Source organism: Chelon labrosus, assembly GCF_963514085.1.
Source record: "Chelon labrosus genome assembly, chromosome: 4".
In the NCBI taxonomy this organism is placed as follows: Eukaryota; Metazoa; Chordata; class Actinopteri; order Mugiliformes; family Mugilidae; genus Chelon; species Chelon labrosus.
Genome location: NC_140340.1, coordinates 29,746,103 through 29,767,576, shown reverse-complemented (window position 1 = coordinate 29,767,576; position 21,474 = coordinate 29,746,103). Strand labels below are relative to the sequence as shown.

The window sequence follows — 21,474 nt, the reverse complement described above, 5'->3', positions numbered from 1 at the left end:
ACTCTGATGCCACTGTGAGTCCTACAGCAGAGAATCACCCGGAGAGCAATGACATTTAAGTTTCTTTATTGAGAACACAACACTACACAACATTCCTTGTCGTTCACAGGCTTGCGCTCCTTTCTCCGCTGCCGACAGCTGTGAGTGTGTCTCTCTGCATTGTGTCCCTCCAGGTCCAACACGCTACTGTCTTAAAAGGAGAGAGTGATTAGTCCAACAGGATGCAGGTGTGCCAATCACTCTCACCTGGTGCTGCCCTCATGAGCCCTCTCCACACCTCTCTCCTGCAGCTGATGCACCACGCCCCCTCCACACTTACCTTGATGAAAACCTGTGGTGGTGTGTTATATAGCACCTTTCACACTTCTCATAGGTTATGTCACGTGATAAACCCAACATATGTGCTGTCTGCCGGATGTGCTATGACCCAGTCTGTTTCACAGTGCTCGGCTGGGTGCAGGTCCGCCAAGAGCAAAGGGACCACAAACTGTTCTCCTCTTGGTCTGCACCAATGTCAACTTTCCGCCTGTTCAATGGCCTGCCAGCTGAGGGACTTCCTGGTTGTAGGTTTGGACCTCCCAGTGGTGCAGCCAAAGCCCACAGCTGGAAAAGTACTCGACTTTTGACTTTCGGTATAATCTATGGACTTTCAGTCCCACAGTGTGGTCTGTCACAAGGAAGATGAAGCCACATGTCAACATCGACAACTGGCAGTTTACCAAGAAAGCTAGGGTGCACTTTAATGCACATGCATTTATGTACTGTTGCTAAGGTTTCTCAGGAGGGGTTACAGGAAGCTGTTATAATGTTACAGAGCTATGTGTTTAAAATATGTTGTAGCCCATGACTCTCTAGACATAACACAGGGCACTTTGCATGTCTGTAGAGCTTTTAAGGCAATCCTTCAAATAGATATTTCAGTCCTGAAACAATGGCGTGTCATCTAACCAAGCCATACTGCTGGAATGGCTAAAAGTGGAAACAGAAATCACATCAAACAAATATCAACCAAATATTCTCACTGTTACAGCTTACTTACAACATTTTCTTTTAGTCTTTAGTCTTACAAAAAGAAAATTTACTCCCTTGATTCGAGTGGAAATCTTTTATCATCATTACGTTTGACCAGCTGTACTCTGGCGAAGTGGAGGTGATTTTTCATTGTTGCCTGTCCACGCCTGTTTCAATAAGGATGACTGATGTGTGTGTTTGCCCTCAGAGACCACTGCTGTTCCAGTCTAACTGAAATCACAATACCATGCATTTAGCCTCAGCTCCCATCTCTCGGCTCAATCGTGACACCCCAGAGAGGAAAGGAAATGCAGCACAAGTTTCTTGGCAAGCCAAAAAGAGTGAGCTCACTATTTTACTCTAAGACTACAATAATGACTTTAGCACCAGATTAAATTCCTTGGCCCAGTACTAGCCCATGAAAACGCCATGCTTCACAATTGAGGACTTGGTTTTTACCGTTGTTTTCTCACTCTGGGAAATATTTTCCCATGTTTGCATTCACGATTCAAGAGCAAAACATTGAAACTTCATTTCAGACTGGAAACTGCTTCAGGGGTACAAACAAATCCTGTTCCTCTTTCTTCTTTTAACCTTTTTTTCTCATTTGGCTGAAGGTAGGTAGATTGCTGGTTTGAAAACAGATTTCTTTCCTTCCCTTGTCCTTCTCATACCAACCTTATTTTCCCTCCATTTTTCACTTGTAATTATTCCTGTCTTTGTCTGGGTTGCTGACAAGAACCATAAGGAAACAGGAGGAATTTATATTCATGTGTTTGTTGTTAGCGCTGCCACACTGCTTTTACATCTAATGGTTAGACTTGGGGAAGTTAGGTTTATGTTGCCATACTTTCCAGCCCGGATGTTTACAGCGCATTGGAGTAATTGTTCATGAGTTGGTTTTTCAGTCTGGGCTACTTTTGTGGTTTTTGCATAGCTTTGAGAGAAGAGTATTATGCTGTGGATTGACTGTTGTTCTTTGTGAGCTGGTGGTGGATGCTAGTATTTTGATTGTTGCGGACAGCATTCGTAGGCTGGATACAGCTTTCTGCAATCAGTGGTTCAGATCATCTGCATTACTGAACTATCATTATGAAGGATGATGAGGTTTGGAGGTGGAGCTGCTTTGAGACCAGAGGTTGCTGAGTACGGGATAAAAAGAGTGGAAGTCCATGTGACAGTGGAGGAGCTGGGTGGATCCAGCAGTTTGACAATGAGATGTCAGGATGAACAATTCTCGAAAACTTCAGAACAACTTGAATTCTTGCGGATGGAAAAGGTGAAAGAGAAGAAAGAGATTTGCATTAATTAAATTTGTTCAGTGCTCTACATATTACCTAAATACATAGCTAAGTTAGCTAGCCTTGCATTTCAGCCCCAGTAGAAAGCCAGTGTAACTGTTTATTTCTATCCATAACAAGTCATAGGATGAAAGAAGAAATGTACGAGATGAGGAAATGTTAACAGCCCATCCCCATCGCTTTGAAAGTCATTCTACAGGAACTTTAGCATTTACTTTTACTTATTTTCAGACAGAAGTATTAGCTATTAGTCAACAGAAGTTTCCATCATTTTTCAACTCAACCACAGACTTTTTTCTGCTGTTGAGGCATGAAATGTATCCCAGTGTATGGTGTGAACACTGGAACATATTGTTAAGGGAAGTTCTGTGTTTTTGGCTATTAATGTAGTTCCAATCTCAGTGGGAATTTCATCTTCATCTTCATCTTCTGTAACCGCTTATTCCTGTTAAGGGTCGCGGGGTCTGCTGGAGCCTATCCCAGCTGTCATCGGGTGAGAGGCGGGGTACACCCTGGACAAGTCACCAGTCTATCGCAGGGCTAACACAGAGAGACAGACAACCATTTCAGTGGGAATTTGAATGAAGATTTTTTTTTACCTCTGTATCTAAACCAGTAAGTTATGGTTTCCAGAAGTAGGTCATGAATATTGTACTGTATGTGTTGCACCAAATTTTATTTCAATCCATACAGATCTCCACTGCCATTCAAGATCCTAGATACTTGCAGCTCTACTGGTAGAATCTCTGCTTACATTATCTTGAGTGTATTTTTAACCCCAATCATCATCCAGGTAGCTTTAACCTTGAACCTATCCCAGACGACATTGGGCGAGTGGCAGGGTACACTCTGAACAGATCACCAGTTCATCACAGAGCCGTAACAGAAACACAGACAGCCGTCCCTCACACCTACAGACAGTTCGAACCACTAATCAAACTTACATAAATGTCTTTTGACAGTGGAACACAGTGAGAACATGAAAACTCTGAGTCGACAGTGCAGTCGGTCAACTTCTGCACAACAGCACAGTGTTATGAAAATCTCTCTTTTAGGAGTTCCATTTAACATGAGTCACCGGGCATGTTCGAGCAGATTTCAATTGCAGCGTTTTGTAATCAACAGCACTACAGAGACCTTGGAATAAACCTGTGAGCATAACATCTGAACATAAAATGGGTTTCCAAGGTGTACATTGTACACAGAGTATGCGTGTTTTCCATGTAAAGTACTGGGAAATGTTACTTCGAAAGAGTAAGAGTATGTTTGCTCAAGTTGGTCTTGTTGTGCATAAGAAGGATTGTTAACCAGAATATGTGTTATTGTAAACCTTCCAGAATTGTTGTTACAGACATTTAAAGTTCGAATAAACGGTGAGCAAGAATAAAAATCTAAAAAAAACTCTGGACAGAAACAGAAACAGGGCGAGTGAGTGAATGAAATTGGATTATCAGGAATTCGTTCTTATGGACACACAGTTCACACATTTTTCTGTTGGCATACTCAGCAATGTTGACCCCTAGTGGGACCCCAGATGACCCAGACTTCTGCTTTGTGTTCTGTTTGATGTCCACTTTGATCCATTGTCCCCGCAAATCACATTCTAGATGTGCAAAGGTGTGGAAAAAACACTCTTTCATGATTTTCTTTTCCATCCATCCTGCTCTTCTCATGTTTTCTTCCTGACAGTACATTTCTTTTTCATCTGCCGTTTTCTCAGCCAGATCTAGTGCCAGTATCATATGTATCACTAATGCAAGTAACATGAATGTCAAGTTTCTGGCAATGTTTGCCCCTAATTGCAGGCTGAATTTCCCCAAAAGTGGAAAATTAGTGGCTCTCCTTGTTCTGCCAGATACTCTCCATCTCTCGTTTTTCATCCTACTCCGTCCTGTTTATTATTACCAACTGTGGTTTTGCACAGTCATGCAGGACTTTGAGGTTCTGCAGATTTTCATAAACTCCTCTCCTTTGGCTTCACGTCCTACAGTGCTCTGTTTAAATGTTCCGAGAAGACTCGGTCGGTCCATATTTTTCGGAGACATCATCACTCATCAGTATAGTTTTGAAATTGAGCTTTCCTAGTTACCACTATTATTATGAAGCTTTGTAGAGAAGCACTTTCACATCATCTTTTCCCACTGAGCTCTGCTAAAGTGACTCACTCACAGTGAGGGAATTGTTCACAAACTGCACGTCACTCATCTCCAGGGCACAAAGAGGAGGGTGATCTCACTGTGTAGTTTAGTCTCCAGCCTTCCGCTGTGCTACAGCACCTCAGGGACTCTGGCTTCTTCAAATTCAAACAACCTGGTTTCACTCCTAAAACAATGGAAGGCCACAGGACTGAGCAGAAATGGAAAATCTCTAATGATTTTGGGAGGTTTTTCCACGTTTTGGTCCAAATAACATATTTGTTTAAGATGCTCTGGGTTATCTGATGCTGCATCTTAAACAAATGTACAGCTGAAATGCAAGGAAAAGATGACAGTGATAAGCTAAATGTACAAACATGCTTGGCAATAAAGTCTTTTCTGATTCTGATTCTAAAGACGGCAACGCAAGTTTGTCTGTTTCTGTGTTCATCTGGTGTTTGGACCACAAAGCTTCTCCAAAGCTATCCACACATGCACAGGACACATGTTAAGCCACTGCTCGCTCCCTGCATGTGTTGACCTTTCCAGCACGGCACTGTGGATTTGAGTGTGTATGTGTGGGAGAGGGAGGTAGAAAAGGTTTAGTACTGATGATAAAAAAATATATACTTGAGTCCTCATATAATGTAAACTCACTGTGAACTGTTTGTGCAGTTACATCTTGATTAGATTAGATTTTGAATGTTTGTTATTTGAAAATAAACAGCGTACCTGAGTGGATAGATCTCCGGTGGCTGACGTCACCCTGCACAAGTTAGCAACTGACTAACTTGTCCTCGTACCAGTTCCAAAAATGGTCGACAGCTGTTGTGCCCCAGAATGCAAGAATAGTCGGGGACAAGCAAACGGGAGGGTTTTATAGGATTCCCAAAGATCCCGCAAGACGGCAGATGCGGATTACTGCAATAAAATGCACAGAAAGCAGGTACGAGAAAACGGAGCGGTGGGAGCAGGTCAGGAACATTGTCCGTGCCGGCTGTCTCAATGCTCAAAAAAAGCACACCTGGGGCATGATAGGGGTTCGTGATATATAATGTGTCGAGTTTTGCCTTGTACTGGTCAATTTCTATATGTTTAAAGTGCGCAGTAAACTCTGATGTCCTGAAATCAGGACTGGTGCCATTCAGGACTTCCTGCCAATATGGCGGTGACGACAAAAATAGTAATGTGACGCCCGGAGCTCTATAGCATGTCTTTGCCTCCACTAAAAATGATACTGTTTTCATTTGTCTTTTTTTTTTTTTTTTTGATTTTAATGCAGATGCTTTGAAGATGTTTCTCCAGTATTACTGTTACCGCACAAACATTTACAACAAAATACAGTTTGACATCCAATCCAAAGTAGTAAAATATAGCGAAAACTCATGAAAGGAGTAAAAAAAAAAAAAAAAAAAGTAACTAATTAACAACATAAACATAGGCAGTGTCAGTAGGAGTGGAGTATGGGATGAAGTTGGTTAAAAAAGGTGCCCAGATTTTCTGTGCAACACAGCTCGTGCCATTTGCAATCATGTGCACAAACAGGAAAATGTAGCCAAAACATTGTCTGCGCACATAATGTAGACAACGGTGACTGCACGTCCCTCTAAAACAACTTAATTAGCTTTGCAGAATGTAATGATGATTTATATGACTCACTGGTCATGCTACTCAGTGCTTTTCATTAAATCCTCTTTAAACTAAAGTTTAGGTGATCTCCAACATTTTTAATGGTCAGTTTTCCATTCTCATGATTTATTTTTTTTTTTTTCCTTTGGCTTTTTATTTGAATGTGTATTTTTATTTGATTTTTTTTGAAAATAATGGAAAAAGAGTGAAAAGTTCGACTAGTAAAAACTCTCCATACCTACGACAGCACATGTGCTGAAGGACAGCACGGACAAAATGGGCATATAAACTTCCTGAGAGCGCTGACAGATATTAGCACAATAGATTCCTGCTGACAGACGTGAGGGCAGTCGGTGTGCTCTCAAGTTTTTTTTCTTTCACTGTCCACACAGGGCAGCTCATTTCTTACACAGAGAAGGGAAAAGAGGTCACCTTAAAGCTTTAAAGAGAGGTATTTGATTTGTGAAGTACTTTTACGTAAAGCAGCAGCATAAACTCACAGGGTGCCTGTCATTTGCAGTGACCTGCAGTATCTTATCGGTTATCTTTTAATTAGTGGAGTCCAACTCTGCGCCAGAGACAGTGGGTCACCTTGGATGGGAGTGAGAAACATTTGTGGACCTGTGGGTTGTTGCAGTGGTCAGAAACTACCTGAAAATAACAGCAATTTGGTATTTTAGCCACTGATGATGGTATTTTGTCAGTTAGTCCATCAGACCGAAATTCTTGAACTATTGACTGGATTGACATGAGTGTTTTTTTTTAAGAAAAATCATTTCTGTCACTATGGATGCAAAAGGCATCAACTATCTAAACCTTCATTTGACAAGAAAGCAGTTCTTTAAACTGCTTAAATTTCTACGAATCTTTAAATTCACAGCAAGTGTGTTTGTGTTTTAATGCCTTGTTCACATGACACCCACAATAACATAAATCAGTGCAAACCATCACATCAGCAACTTGCTGTCGTTGTTTGTCAAAGGTCTGACTTACTGCCACCACTCTGATAAATCAAGCAGCAAGTGATGACTCTGTCATACCAGGGTTCTTCACTTTTGGCTCATCCCTGTATCAAGTCTCTGTTTCACATTCCATGCAAGCATGGGCAATGTGCTGGGAGGAGGAGGATGGGGATTGTGAGCAAAATCTTAATCAGCACGCTGCTGCTATTGTTTTGCAGATAAATTAAGCTCAGGTGGTCGGTCTGCTGTCCTCTGGTGTCATCCTTGCTTCAAGTTCCTCTCTTGGCCGTGTTTCACTTTTTCCACTCTTCCACACCTAAACACCACCGTTGACTTTCAACACTTTCAACCTTGTAATTCAAGCAATTTCTCTCCCATTATTTTGAATCAGTCCCTTGTTCCTGGTTTGACCACATAATTTTTACTCTGTCTACTGTCTCCTGAATGAGGTCAACCACCAGACTCTTTCTCTGCCTCTGCTCTTCTAGTCCCTGCCAGCGTGGGGCTCCGGCAGCCAAACCACAAGCCTCAATTACCCAGCATTCCTCAGAGAGGACGAGAGAGGCCTCATGTAGCAGGCTATGAAATTAACATTCATGACAAAACCTCTCAAGCCACAAAACTATTTCACGGGGGGAACTGGTACTAAATTTCACCACAGAGAAAAGTATTAATTGTAACGTTACAGATACGTTTACTGACAAAGTTTTATAATCTATTTGCTGAACGGGCAGGACAGATCCTGAGTTTGTGGTGAAAATTCATATTTATTTTAATATTGGCAGGATACGATGAGGCTGAGAGAGATGGTTGGTGGTGGCTGGTTGTGAGAGGGGACACAGAGAGGGACCAGTAACGAAAAGTGTGGACACGTAGACAAAATCTAAATCTTAGGCATCTGGGTTCAGCTAGCTACCACACAGGAAGACATGAGGAACTAGAGAGGAACAGATGAGACATGAGGGTAGATATACTGCAGGGCTTGATAGATGGTTAGGCTTCAGATGTGCAGGCTGATTGCAGAGCCAAAGATGATTGGATTGCCACGCCCTGGCACACCGGTAATAGTGGCGAGACCACAGAGCCACGACAGCAATCCATCCATCCATTTTCTTCTGCTTACCCAAGGTCAGGTAGCGGTGGCAACAGGCTAAGTAAGGAATCCCAGATGTCCTCTTCCCCAACAACACATTCCCTCTAGTGAGTTCTGGGTCTATCCCGGGTGTCTACTCCTGGCTGGTCATGCCTGGTAAACCTCCAAAGGGAGGCAATTAGAAAACATCCACACAAGATGCCTGAACTACCTCAGCTGGCCCCTTTAGATGTGAAGGACCAACGGCTCTACTCTGAGCTCCCTCCAAAAGGCCGAGCTCCTCACCCTATCTCTAAGCCTGAGCCCAGACACCCTATGGAGGAACCTCGTGGATAACCAAGATTGAGTGGTTAATGCAAAGCTTTGCCTTACATCTCAGCTCCCACTCCCTCAGTCCGACACCAAACTGTCTGTCCATCTGTCCATCTCTCACTCCATTGTACGACCACTCATGAACACTTCCCCGAGATACTTGAAGTCCACCAGTTTCCAGCAGAGCACCATGGCCTCGGTCTAGGTGGTGCTGGCCTTCATCCCAGCCACTTCACACTCGGCTGCAAACCTTCCAAGAGCGTGCTGAAGGTCACAGTCCGACCGAACCACATCAGAACCACAACAGAACCACATCATCTGGCAACAGCAGGGACGCGACTCTGAGGTTTCCATACCTCACCCTGGCTGGGGACCAGGGACTGTCCAAGACCCCCAGAAATGTGCTTGACTTAGTACCGAAGATATAGATACAGCTCTCACTTTATGCAAGGACTGGATGGCTCGCAACAACTGCACCCCCATAAAATTCTCCAGGGAACATGGCCATAGACCTTCTCCAAATCCACAAAACACATGTAGACTGGTTTATCAAACTCCCACGAGGCCCTAAGCAACTAAGCGATGGTAAAGAGCTGATCCACTGTTCCACAACCAGGATGGAATCCGCATTGCTCCTCCTTGGTTGGAATCTCTTTTCCAGTGTCCGTTAGTAAAGTTTACCAGGGATGTCAAACTGTGTGATGTCCTGATAGTTGAAGAACACCCTCTGGTCCTCCTTTTTGAAAATGTGTACCACTTCCCTGGTCTGCAGCTTCACAGGTACTATCCCAGACATGATAACAAAACACAGAAAATTACCATGAACTAGTTAGAGAGACAGTCACAGCTAACCTTTACAGTTGCAAAAGTTACTTTTCTAATTATTTTTGTATAAAAGCTAAAGCCTTTTCTTTTCATTGAAATATATAAATTTTTGTGACCTTGGTTATTTAGCTGTCAGTGTAAAAAAAACAGCAATTAAATCCAGCAACAGTGAATAAAAACTGATGACAAGATCTAGTCCTATATATTAAATAGCTGGCATAGTAGCAGATGGTAAGTTTAACATGTTTCAGAATTACATATTAAATGTATTAAAGTACAAGTTCATCATATAGTCATGTAAAAGTAGCAGTCTAATGAAATGTCGACACCTTTCGCATTCGTTTTTGTGTTTTTTTTGTAAAATAAAGATCGAATAAGATATCAGGACATAAAGACATTAAAACATTATGTATCCTATATCTCCTTTTATTTTCCAGGAATAAGAGAAACAACACTTTTCAGCATACACCATGACCAAGTCAAGTCAGACAGTTTTATGATGCATAGACAGGGATTTTAATGTATTTTTCACTTACAAATGTGTTCCAAGCACAAGTCACTGGCTTCCACACTAAGCAATAATCACTTTTCAGCAACCTGTGATGCATTGCATCTGTGTCTACAGAAGGTACTTTAGCCTGAAACATCATTTATTAAAAGGCATCATAACCATGGTACAAATACTTCATTGTACATCCAATCTGACCACACACTGGTAATTCTCTACAAGTGCTTAATGAGCAACCAAAGATGAAGCATTCACGATCCCTTTCCTTCAGACTGATGCAGTGTAAAATATGTGACTGAAACATATGTGCCATATAAATTGTCATTTTAAATGCTAAAACTGTTAGTTTAGGAAAGCATCCCCTAGTTAAGCACCTCTAAAGGCAAAGTCAGCGTCACTTCTTCTCCCTAAATGTTTCTAATATCACCTGTTTTCCACCAATGTACCTGGGTGGTAAAGTAATGGGTATTTCTTGACTCAATAAAAATACGAAACATTTTAAGTGAACTACTTTTGATGCTCAGAAGTGTGTCCAATCTATGGAAGAAGCTGCAGTTAACAACTTTCTACTGTAAGATGAATCATCATGAGGAGACGATGTGCAGGGGCCGAGTCAGAGCCCATGAGACAAATGATCGGCATTTGTTTCAATGAATCCAATTAGCAGAGCTGTTTTATTAGCAGGAGATCAAATGGAACACTGAATGGGCCGACATTGTTAAGACTGTGGATGACAACTGCCGCCGTGTGTGAGCTTTCCTCTGCTTCTCTGGATGTTTCCCTGTCACACCAACTTACAACATACCATACTGATACTACGCTTTACATTTTGAAATCACCATTTGCATTACCTTCCAAATACAGTACAACACCTACCCAAGAAAGCTGCAGAATAAAGCCCCAAATTACTTTATGAAGCAACACATTGAAATTCCTTTTTTCCTTTTTTCAATTTTGGTAGCTCTTTACTCAGCTGCAAGGCAGAATTTCAGATTATTACAAGAGTATAGCTCTGGCAACCCCATCACTACTCTCATGGCAGCTGTTAACATGATCACAATTTAAAAAATATTCAAAATTTTCAAGCCACGTCATGCAAACATACGTAATCAGTACCAAATCACATCAGTAGCCAAATGTCTATACTGTTGTATCAGAAAGAGAAGGAATAGCTTAAACAGGAAGTGTGATTGTTTGGTGGACAGAGCAAAGAGATAGGAGGGATAGTGAAGATCCAGTCACCAGACCCACATCATGAAGTAGAGATAATTTAGAGAAATTCGTATGTAACTCCTCTACATCCGATACATATAGAGCGGTAAGCAGAAATCTACACTCAGTGAACACACTATAAATGATTTACCCCAAAATTTACACAATAAGGTTCTTTATAAAAGCCAATAATAATAAAATAAAAGGGCCACTATGCAACTTTTATATGCATGCTGTGTGTGACTGCTTATGCATGTTTTCGAAGAGAATAAAGCGAATGTGAAAAATGAATTACTGATGGGTGTAAAGTGAAGATGAAGAGAGTAAGTCTAATGCATAATCCCATTCTTTAATCCATGTTCTTAGTAACCAGGCTGCATGTGAAGGAAATATGTGTGTAAAAAGGGTTTTAATGACAGACAGTACCAGTACTGTACATGGTGACAGATGCATATCCTTTTTCTTTTCTTTTTTGCATCCATTACGTTTATGTATTCTTACCAAGCCAAGCCACAAGGAAGGCTAAGCACGCTGATCATAGTTTGTAAATGTTTCTTAAAGCCTCTTGAACCCTTATTTTTGAATTATAATTTCCTATTGTAATAACAATTCAGATCTGGTGAGCAGAACTCCAGTCTGAGGTTTCACCAATTAATTTGGAGGAAAAATAAAGACTAAAACTAAATTTTAAAGCTGAAACATGTGGCAGGTACAAAATCTGAAGTGACAGAAAGCTGTTGTGCCGCAATAACTGCAGAAAGAGACAACACTGTTCAGAAGCTACCCATCACCGACAAACCCGTCATACTGTATATCCTAAAGGCACATTAGACAAAGATAGATCCCTGTGCTCCAGTGGTGAAAGAGATTTATGGTTGAAAAGAATAAGAGATGCCTTTCGTCTAAAAACAAATAGCCTAACCACTGCATGGAAATACTGTATCACCACAATAAAGGCTACATAGTTGATAAATGGAGTATTCATTGCATAAACTATTCTGTCGCTGATTGTCTAGAAGCATGACTTAAAGACAAAGGATGCAGATCTATAATAGATTTGATTCAAGTTTTTGACTCAAATACTGCCACATGCCAATACGCTCCATCACTTGCATCCCACTGCGACGCTGCATTTCTGCAATAGGGTATATTTTAAAGATAACAAAACATGCACTGGGAAATTCTCTCCTGGTCATGCATCGTTTCTGGATTTACACTCCTACAAGTCTAACAGAAGGAGGTTTAAAAGACAACACAAAAATGTACAAAACAATGAAACGAACAAAGAGACAGGTAGAATAAAAAAAAAAAATAAAAATCATTCATAAAAACAGTGTCCAACAAGCTCTGTCCTGCTTCTGCAAAAACAATCCCCTAGACGCGCCAGTGGAGGAGGTGGTCTTTCCCCTCCTTCCTTCAGTATCCTCTCCCCCGTTTCAACTCAAACCAAAAATGATCCACTCTGATGCTCACCATCATCATCACTATCATTAAGTCTCCCCCCTCCTCCTCCTCCTAATTCTTTTCAACTCATTTTATGTCTTCGTTCTCTGGCTGGACAGGCTTGCTCCCCCTGCAGGCGAGAGGTTGGAATGGCGCTGTATTCCTAACCAGATAAGGGGGGAGACGGAGCCTCTGGTTCCAGCGCGGGGGTTAAAATTGGAAAGTGACTTGGGATTGATTAGACAGGTAACTGGAGCAGGTAAGGATCACACCCTGCTGGCTGGGTGGCAGCGGTAGGTGCAGCTGGACAGAGGGTCTGCTCCGTTGTCGACGTTCTGGGAGCAGCCTCCCTCACAACAGGCCTCTGAGAGAGAGAGAGAGAGAGAGAGAGAGAGAGACTATCAGTACTCTATTTGTCTTATTGTTACTAGAGAAATAATGTGACCTCGTAACGAGGTGAGTGAGGTAAAGGATTAACTCAGAGGGAAGTAACAGCAACAGACTTGGCACCTGCTTCTTCCTCTGGCATCAGCAGATGACTGGGCAGGTTGGGGCTGGGTCCTTCATGACTCGTGCCCAGCTGGAGACGCCTCATGTGACGAACCACTGCTGTGGCATTGAAGGCTTGCTGAAAGGGGAGAAGCCAAATGGGTCATTCAAGAACAGAAAGAAATCTCATGTACCTGACTACAGCACACTCGATGAAGACATATTTAATGTTTTCAATAAATCAAACATCCTGGAAGTTCAAAATAAGAAAATATTGCAATGAGTGATTACTGAGATTCAGATGAAGAACAGACTTCTAATTGACCTAATGTGTCCCTCTAAAAGGGAAATACTATATACTACTAAATACTATATAATACTAAAAGGGCCATGAACAATGCAGCATATATTATGCATGTAAGTGCATAAACTGGGAGCCTGACTTACCTTCCACTTGCTCTTGGCAAAATTCTTCTTGATCTGAGCACTGACAGACTCATGAATGTTCTTATCCAGAGCCGTGTCCCCAGCAATCCTGACAAAAAACAGTCCAGTAGTCATAGTCAGCCAAAGAGAAACTGTCACACTGTGGGACTGGCTATAGAATATAGAGTATTTTTAATCTGGACAAATAAAGTAATCTCTTAAACTGTAGTATTTAGGTTTTACAAAAGAACTGTTCTTAGCAGTCATGCCGGAGGATTATAAGAGACATACCAGGGGTGCTGCAGAGCCTGCTCACAGGTGTAACGGACGTTAGGGTCTTTCTGCATCAGATGCACTATAAAGTCTTTGGCTGTAAAAAAAAACAAAAAAAAAAAAGGATAGAGGATAAAAGAGAGGATATCAGTTACAAAAAGTTCAACTGCCAAAACGTTGCTTCGATTGTATAATTTGTTCTGAAAGTTGAAGGGACACTGAAGGACAACAAGGCAAGAGTCAAGTCTGAGACATGAATCAACATCGCTGCCTTGGCCTCCTCAAGGTTCTGATAAATCATCAACTGAAACTTTCTCCAGACAGAAAACAGATGGTATCTGTCTTGTACCCATGAACTGGTCAAGGTTAGAAGTGTCACACAGTAGAGCAGATAGAACAGTTTAAAAAGATAAACAGAAAGTTGTCCATCCATTTCTGTATTATTTTCAAAAATGTTTTCATGACTGGAAGCTTCAGTAAAGAATCTCTAGTATTTAAGATTCATCTAGGACATTAGTGCACACTTGAGCCTACAACTCCCAGCCTCAACATATGATCATGACCTGAGGCTTGTAACATAAATAGTATCCGTAATTTAGGAAGTTGCAGCCAAAGCTCAACTAGATCTAGAGTAACTTAGGGCAGAGCTCTGCTGTGAATATGACTTGATTATGCAGCTTGACAATTCACAGTTGCAACTGTGAAAAGTGTACCTCATGCCTTTACCAAAGGAAAGTAGTTTGATATGTGCTGTACCCAGAGGTGTACAGTAACGAAGTAGATGTACTTCGTTACTGGGGATCTGTACTTTACTTGAGTTTTTTTTTTTTTTAATCAGGACTTTTACTCTATTACATTTAAAAGTTAAAAAATATACTTTAACTCTGTTAATGTGGCGTTTGCCACCTCGTTGCTCATTACAAATTAAAATAGAAATCTAATTAATCATCGAAGGATTATCTGGAATGGGCGTGTCCGAGAGGACGAGAGGAACAACGTACGGTACTCTCACAAGGTTTAGAGGTCAGGGCGGGATGCGCGGGGCGGCGGACATTAACATGGCTACCTCTGCAGTTAACGCTGATGAGGAAGACACGGAAGACGTTACCACACTGACAGCATCTCCTTCGGTAGAAGACGACAGTCACCCGTGACTAGGAGATAGGAGGCACTTTTTTGTGTTCTTAGGCAGACAGACACTTTATTTTGTTCTCAGGCAGACACTTGATTCACTCACTCTACAAGTGTTTTTTTGTTTTATCATACCACATCTATTTCATTCACCTGAAGGTGAAATAAAGAGAACAAGGGGAGAAGCATTTTTGGTTGTTTTGCTTCTTTTTATGCATACTATAAAAATACTTTGTACTTTACTTGTACTTATGATACTTGAGTATATTTTTTCACAAGATACTTTTGATACTTAAGTACATTTAATGTGAGCTACTTTAAGACTTTTACTCAAGTGATTTTCTTATGAGTGACTTTTACCAAAGTCTTTTTCAGTTATGGTATTTGTACTTTTACTTAGTTATTTTTTTCAAGTACTTTATACACCTCTGGCTGTACCTGAATCAGAGATATCATCCCAGTAAGGAGAGTCAAACTCATATTCTGCTTTCAGGATCTGTTCAAACAGTTTGGCATCGTTCTCATCATAGAAGGGAGGGTAACCACACAACCTGTAACACAGAGGACAGAGAATTGACAGAAATGCTTTCATATTGTGTAAGGGTATTTCCACATCTTAAAAAGTGTACTTACAGAATATAGGCTATGACACCAATAGACCAGCAGTCCACAGCTTTACTGTACGGTTTCTGAGCCAAAACTTCAGGGGCTTGAAAAGAAAAGACAAACATAAAACTCTTAAACGAGTGAAACTTCATGATGTTTTCACAGTAATTTTACAGTAATTAAGTTTTGGTATACAGCTGTGGGGAACGTGGTGTTTTTGGTCTTCTATTGTCACTAAATGAGGAAATCTGTTTCTGAGCTCTTTACCAACATATCCAGGTGTTCCACAGGCTGTCGACATCACACTGCCAGAGCCTTCGATTTTAGACAAGCCAAAGTCACTGATCATGATCTTGGAGTCTTCGTCCATGCTGTAGTACAGCAGGTTCTCCGGCTGTAAATTGGAGGGACAAAGGGAAACAGGGATGAAAAATAAAGCATCATCATTCAAGATGCACTGATCCGCAAATAAAACTCCACCATGACCTCATGCAGGCATAAATGCTCTTCTCCATTAAAGGAAAATTACTGTATGTGGCTGTAATCTAAAACACCAAAACCTACTTTTATTAACCAACAGCAAACACGTCAAACAAAGCAGTTATTTATAAGTTCTACCATGATTTTGGTAAATTGACACAGGTTAAAGGTGCATTTATTGCACAAGAGGCTCAAAGGTTTCACTTAGTTGATGCGTAAAAACAAGTAAATTACACATGAATCAAATCACAGAGAATAAATCCCCACAAACTATGATCTGATAAAAGACAGTGATGGAAAACTTAACTCAAACTCATGTCATATATAGACAGACTTTTCACACACATCTCCAATGCCTGACTGACCTTGAGGTCACGGTGCACAATGCCCATGTCATGGAGGTATTTGACAGCATCCAGGATCTGCTGTATGAGCTTACTGGCGTCTTTCTCTGTGTAGAAGCCTTTCTCTATGATGCGATCGAAGAGTTCCCCGCCGGACACCCTGGATAAAGAGATTCAAAGTCAAGTGAAACCTGTCAAAAATATGGGGCTGAACACAGGGACATGAGGGACATAGAAGTACAAAGTAGGGACTTCTAACGAACCTCAATCCTTACTAAACTGAATAAAGAAACTGTAAGTGAATGGCGTGTACACCATTAAATTACATTTTCCAGTGAACATACACTCTAGATGGCCACTAGATGGAGACTTTACTCAACCTCCACAACATCTACTAACACGCTCCAGCATTAATCACACACCCTTGATATTTTTAACATAGCTTGATTACAGAGAAAAACAAACTGAGAAAAGGAGAATAGTCTGGGAGTGTGGTTTGGGGTTTTCATACATTCATCGTGTTGAAAACTGAGTTGGTAATGACTCACAATGCAACATGTCCCCTGCACCACCTTGCCCACATGTTCTCAGTTCCTTATTATGGATTTCTATTCTTGTGCACAGTGTTGGATCTCCTTGCAACATTCACTGTTCCGCATAAACGGAACATTACTGTGTCGCAGCGCTGGGACACAAAAGAGTGAGCTGCCGTGAACCTGCTGAAACACAAACTGTATTCCAAGGTCGCACAAAACTATTAGGAGGAAACACAAATGGACTGTCTCCACTAGTCCTTCCCTTGATAGATGTACCCTTCCCTTCTCCACTGCTGTGTTTCATTTGTCTGATCTGACTGTGATGAACTCATAAATGATTTATGTTATCTGGACTCTCTCGGTGAATAGCGCTCCTGATCCCGGTCTGTCCTTTCTCTGGTTCTCTTTGACATTTCAGTAGCTGAGGTGGGTGGGAACGCTGACAAGCTGCTAGCGTGGGGGCAAACTCCCCACTGTTGCTCACAGGAATTGCGTTTTCTTGCGTTACAGAGCGCGATTAACGGCATGTGACCAGTAGTGTGTGGGAGCACAAGTTGGAAGCCTTAAACACACACAGAGAGAGAGAGGAATCACACAGTCCCACACACATGTGAATACTCACAGTTGCATGACAAGGTAGAGGTGTGATTTACTCTCGAAAATCTCTTCCAGGGAAACAATGTTGGCGTGTTTGATCCTGTGAAGAGGGAGAAAAGGGGAAGAAAGCAAGAAGTTAAGTTTGCTCTTATAATACGTCTACATAAAGATGAATTAGTCAGTAATGTTTGAGATATTTGTTTGTATGAAGCTGAAATAATAAGCTTTCATGTCATGAAATAACAGAGAATCCCTTAATTGGGGTTTGAAATCTCAGCTTAAAAATAAGGCCAGGGTACAATGTATGTTACTGGAGCAGAAAGGAAGAGGAAGCTCCACTGTGTGGTGGCATGCAGCTCCCTAATTGGCTGAACTCTGTGTTCTGCTGCCCTTTGAGACCCGTGGGGGCAGTGACAGGGGTGAGAAAATGACTCACCAGATTTTTTATTGTGCTTCTCTGTCAAACCAGCATGTACTTTTACTATACCTGCATTGTGTCAAACAGCTGTTTACACTCATACACATGCTACACTCATGTACATAAAACGGGGTCCCAGACTGTATATTAACACTGATTGATACTGAGACACATGGCATTTTTTATTGTACTAAGTGCAAAATACAGCGTAGTATGTATGTGTGATTATCTCATTCATCAGCAGTGCCAACTTTGACACTTGCTCTTAGTACCCTGTGAGATTTTGTTGTAAACAAACTAGAGTTATGTTTATATTCAGTTGTCTGTAATTTTGCCTGCTGCCTTTGTCGGTGTTGGCAAGTTGCCGTTGCGGGAATAACCGAGGATGTGAACATAGTGGATACATGCCACAAATAAATTGGGACCCTGTTATAAGAACATTGCTCCACGGCAATAGCAGGGGTCAAAAACCCCTCTGGGAACATTAACCTCCAACTTTCCTACTTCTAATTTTGTCTCTTCACACCATCATGACCTCGACACTGGTGTGTCTGTGTATGTTATTTAGACCAATGCTGGTCTGAGCGTGTGTGTGTGTGTGTGTGTGTTGGAGGTAGGAAGACAAAGTCAACACAAAGCCATGAGGCTGAGATGTACTGGAGGTATATCTGTATTTATGTGTCTGTATATATGTGTCAACCGGAGCTCATGCCGGATTACTGCGATGACTCTTATCCAGGCTGTAACAATGTACGGACACCTTCATTCATCTGCTTAGCTCAGTGAGGAAGGAGAAGTGGACTCAGGGAAGGATGAGTCACGGATTAAAACTAGAGTGAATGGACACGTGTGAATATAAGCGCTTTCACCAACAGAAGTTACAGTGAGTTACAGAGTTTCTGTGCAGGTGTGTTTATGCGGCGGTGAGTCAACAGTGGACGCTGCTGGTCTTGGTGGTTGTCAGGGAGCTGTAATGTCAGTTCAGGGCTGGCCAAACGCTGACCCCAGTCAGCTCCTGTGGGTCTCACACGACATCAGATCACAGGAGTCAGCAGAGAGAACAGACTTACTCTCCAGCAGGTACTGACTACATGTGGCATCTGGTTGAAACTAGCAGATTCTTAACTCCACGGTCTGTTTCTTAAATAACAGCACATCTGATTCATTTATTTTTTGGAACATTTTGGATAAGCATGTCAGTTTTTCAAAGCTATGAGTAAAAACTGTCTCAGGTTTTTAAATCTTCTGGGCCAACAATAGACGAATAAAGGCTTCTTACGATATCTGTAGGATCTTACAGTTGCTGTGTGTGTTTCTGTGTTTCTGGGGGGTGATTCTACCGGCATTAGTAATTGTTTACATAATATTTCACTAAGCTAGTCTGCAAATATTTCATAAATAAATAATGGGCTAGCACTTTTAGAATAATGAGTTATTAATATTGTGTGTTCCACAACTTGTTTTCATAAGAAGCAACTTGGGACAAGAAGGTCCTCCTTCGATATAGAGCAGAGTTGACTACCATGTGACTGGCTGTGTGCGTCATCTCACACATGCACTTTGTAGCAAAGGTGTCACATGCACACATCATCAGGAGACTAGCGTTAAGCAAGATGCATCCACTTGACATGTTTCAGGTCTGATGGTCTGCCACTGTATTGAGTCTTTTCGGAGCAAGATTTGTCTGACTGGCACAACTAGAGATGACTTGGAGGGAGAGATTAGTCACTGTATTTGCGAATGTCTGCAACTGAGTAAATGTTTGGTCTAGATAAAATGGGAAGACGATGAACGGCCAGCTAACCAGTGTGATGATATCATATGGACGCATTAAACTACCACTGTACAGGGTAGTCATCATACAAACAGTGATTGGACAGAGAGAGTAGCCAAACAGGAAATAGCTGACTGACTGTGTTGCAGGATGATCATCTGTCTATGAATACCAGCTTGGCTATTACACACTCTGGTAAATTTAGTCCTTTCAAATCCAAAACATCATTACAAGTGCATTACTCGGGTTGGGGACGTGAAATAAACCAATAGATTTACAGTAAGAGGCCAAACAAGACTGGGTAAAGAGAAGTGAGGTTGACAGGTTTGGCTCTGGCCTCACAGGAAGTGGAAGCAGAGACAGAGAGGCCCACTTGACGTAGTGTCAAAATGTTTATTAAAGGATAACATGTCTGCGTGACAACTGTGTCCTGTGGTCAGAAACAAGACAGCATGTTTACTTCACTGTAAATCTTGAGTTTCGTGCCCCTGTACAGTTAAATTATTTATCACTGTTTACGTACATGATCGGCATTGTGGTATCAATACTTTAGTTTTGTGTCTTCATGACTGACAGACTAGTAAAGAAAATTATATTAGTGTGTGTAAGAAATTACATTTTAGCAGAACTAACATATTTAACTACTTTAGTCTATAGCCACTGGAACAGCAGGACAAGCTGACAACCAGCGTTGACATATCTGATACGTTTGTTAGGGTGGTCCAGCTGTCATTAGGTAACCAAAGCATTTGGCATTTGGCTTTATTAGAGTTGGAGGAGGTTTGGTGGTAATTAAAATACTTTCAGCTCTGTGTCAGAGTTGATGCGTTAAAGCTCCACTATGATCACCAACTTGTTTGCCGACTGTTTGCAGCTGAGCTAAACAAAGATCTGAAACAATCTAATGTGATGATTTTCTGTACTATAAGCCACACAACAATCAACCATCACTGCTAAACTATAGATTAGAACAGCTTCAAGAAAAAGGTGCGTTTTACCTTTTAAATCCTCCCGCTCTGACTCTGTCCCCTGGTCTGTGTACTGATGGGGACGATGTGTTGAAATGAGTAATGGAAGCTTTGTTTCATACACAAACTTCGACACAGAGCTAGCCACGACTCCCGAGCCAAGTTGTACCGCGGTTTACTTAAATTGTCAAAAACTGTAACAAACTACTCATGAGCCCCTGCCACTGTCATTCCACCGTTCTCACCTCGAGGGGGATCATAGCTGTATATTGGCTAGAGTTGTGTGTCTCCTGTAACCCAGGCAACAAGAGCTCTAAAAATAACTTGGGACCCAATGTAGATCAGCCATTTTCACTGTGGCCTGTAATTCCCCGCTGCTAAAGAAAGGTAGGTTTGAACCACAATGTTACTGTCACTTCTTCCTTCTGAATATAATCTTAGTAGGAAAATGGCGAAGAGAAATCATGTGCAGGAGTTTAGGTAAGTTTGAATGCACATGAGTCTGGCACAATGGTTAGGCTAAGGTACGTCAAGTGTATTTTTAAGTAAGATTACAAACTAGTTATCATGGGTGGGGATCCCCTGGGACAACTTAATACAGTATTATCACAATACTTGGGTTGTCATATGACATTATTGTGAATGGAGTATTGCGATAACATTTATTCTGATTTATTAATATCTGTCACTCCTTGCAAATCTCCTGCCTCATATCCACCTTTATTCCCACCTTGCTAAAAACAAAACAAACAAAAAAAAAAAATTATTCCACACATTTGACTTTTTGACTTGGACGTGGACACTTTCAGGATTTCTTTCTCCAGTGCCACATTGTTGGCTTTCCAACTTCCTCTTTCACACTAACCATCCCCTGAAGCTTAAAAAGCATTTCATTTTAATAATCTGGCACTAGAAAGTAAGGTTATAAATCATATTTGCAACTGATGTAATAAAACATTGACATTTCAATTGATACAGTGCCATGCTGTATTGATTTCCTT

At 41.3% G+C, this 21,474-nt stretch overlaps 1 protein-coding gene across 4 annotated transcripts in view; it reads right to left on the bottom strand.

Moving 5' to 3' along the window:
• Positions 1 to 9,688: 9,688 nt before the first annotated feature.
• The window catches only part of camk1b (calcium/calmodulin-dependent protein kinase Ib), a 35,814-nt gene continuing 24,028 nt past the window's right edge, over positions 9,689 to 21,474 (bottom strand). For 2 of the 4 annotated variants that reach the window (XM_084543121.1, XM_084543119.1), the window contains 9 exons: positions 17,339 to 17,413; positions 16,202 to 16,340; positions 15,624 to 15,750; positions 15,384 to 15,459; positions 15,189 to 15,301; positions 13,638 to 13,716; positions 13,368 to 13,455; positions 12,942 to 13,059; positions 9,689 to 12,795 (listed from right to left, as the gene is read on the bottom strand). In XM_084543121.1, the coding sequence (XP_084399247.1) occupies positions 12,698 to 12,795; positions 12,942 to 13,059; positions 13,368 to 13,455; positions 13,638 to 13,716; positions 15,189 to 15,301; positions 15,384 to 15,459; positions 15,624 to 15,750; positions 16,202 to 16,340; positions 17,339 to 17,413 (913 nt within the window). In that variant the 3' untranslated portion in view covers positions 9,689 to 12,697. Of the gene's footprint in view, positions 12,796 to 12,909; positions 13,060 to 13,367; positions 13,456 to 13,637; positions 13,717 to 15,188; positions 15,302 to 15,383; positions 15,460 to 15,623; positions 15,751 to 16,201; positions 16,341 to 17,338; positions 17,414 to 21,474 lie in introns of all 4 variants that reach the window. The other 2 variants (XM_084543120.1, XM_084543122.1) reach the window with 2 other exon arrangements.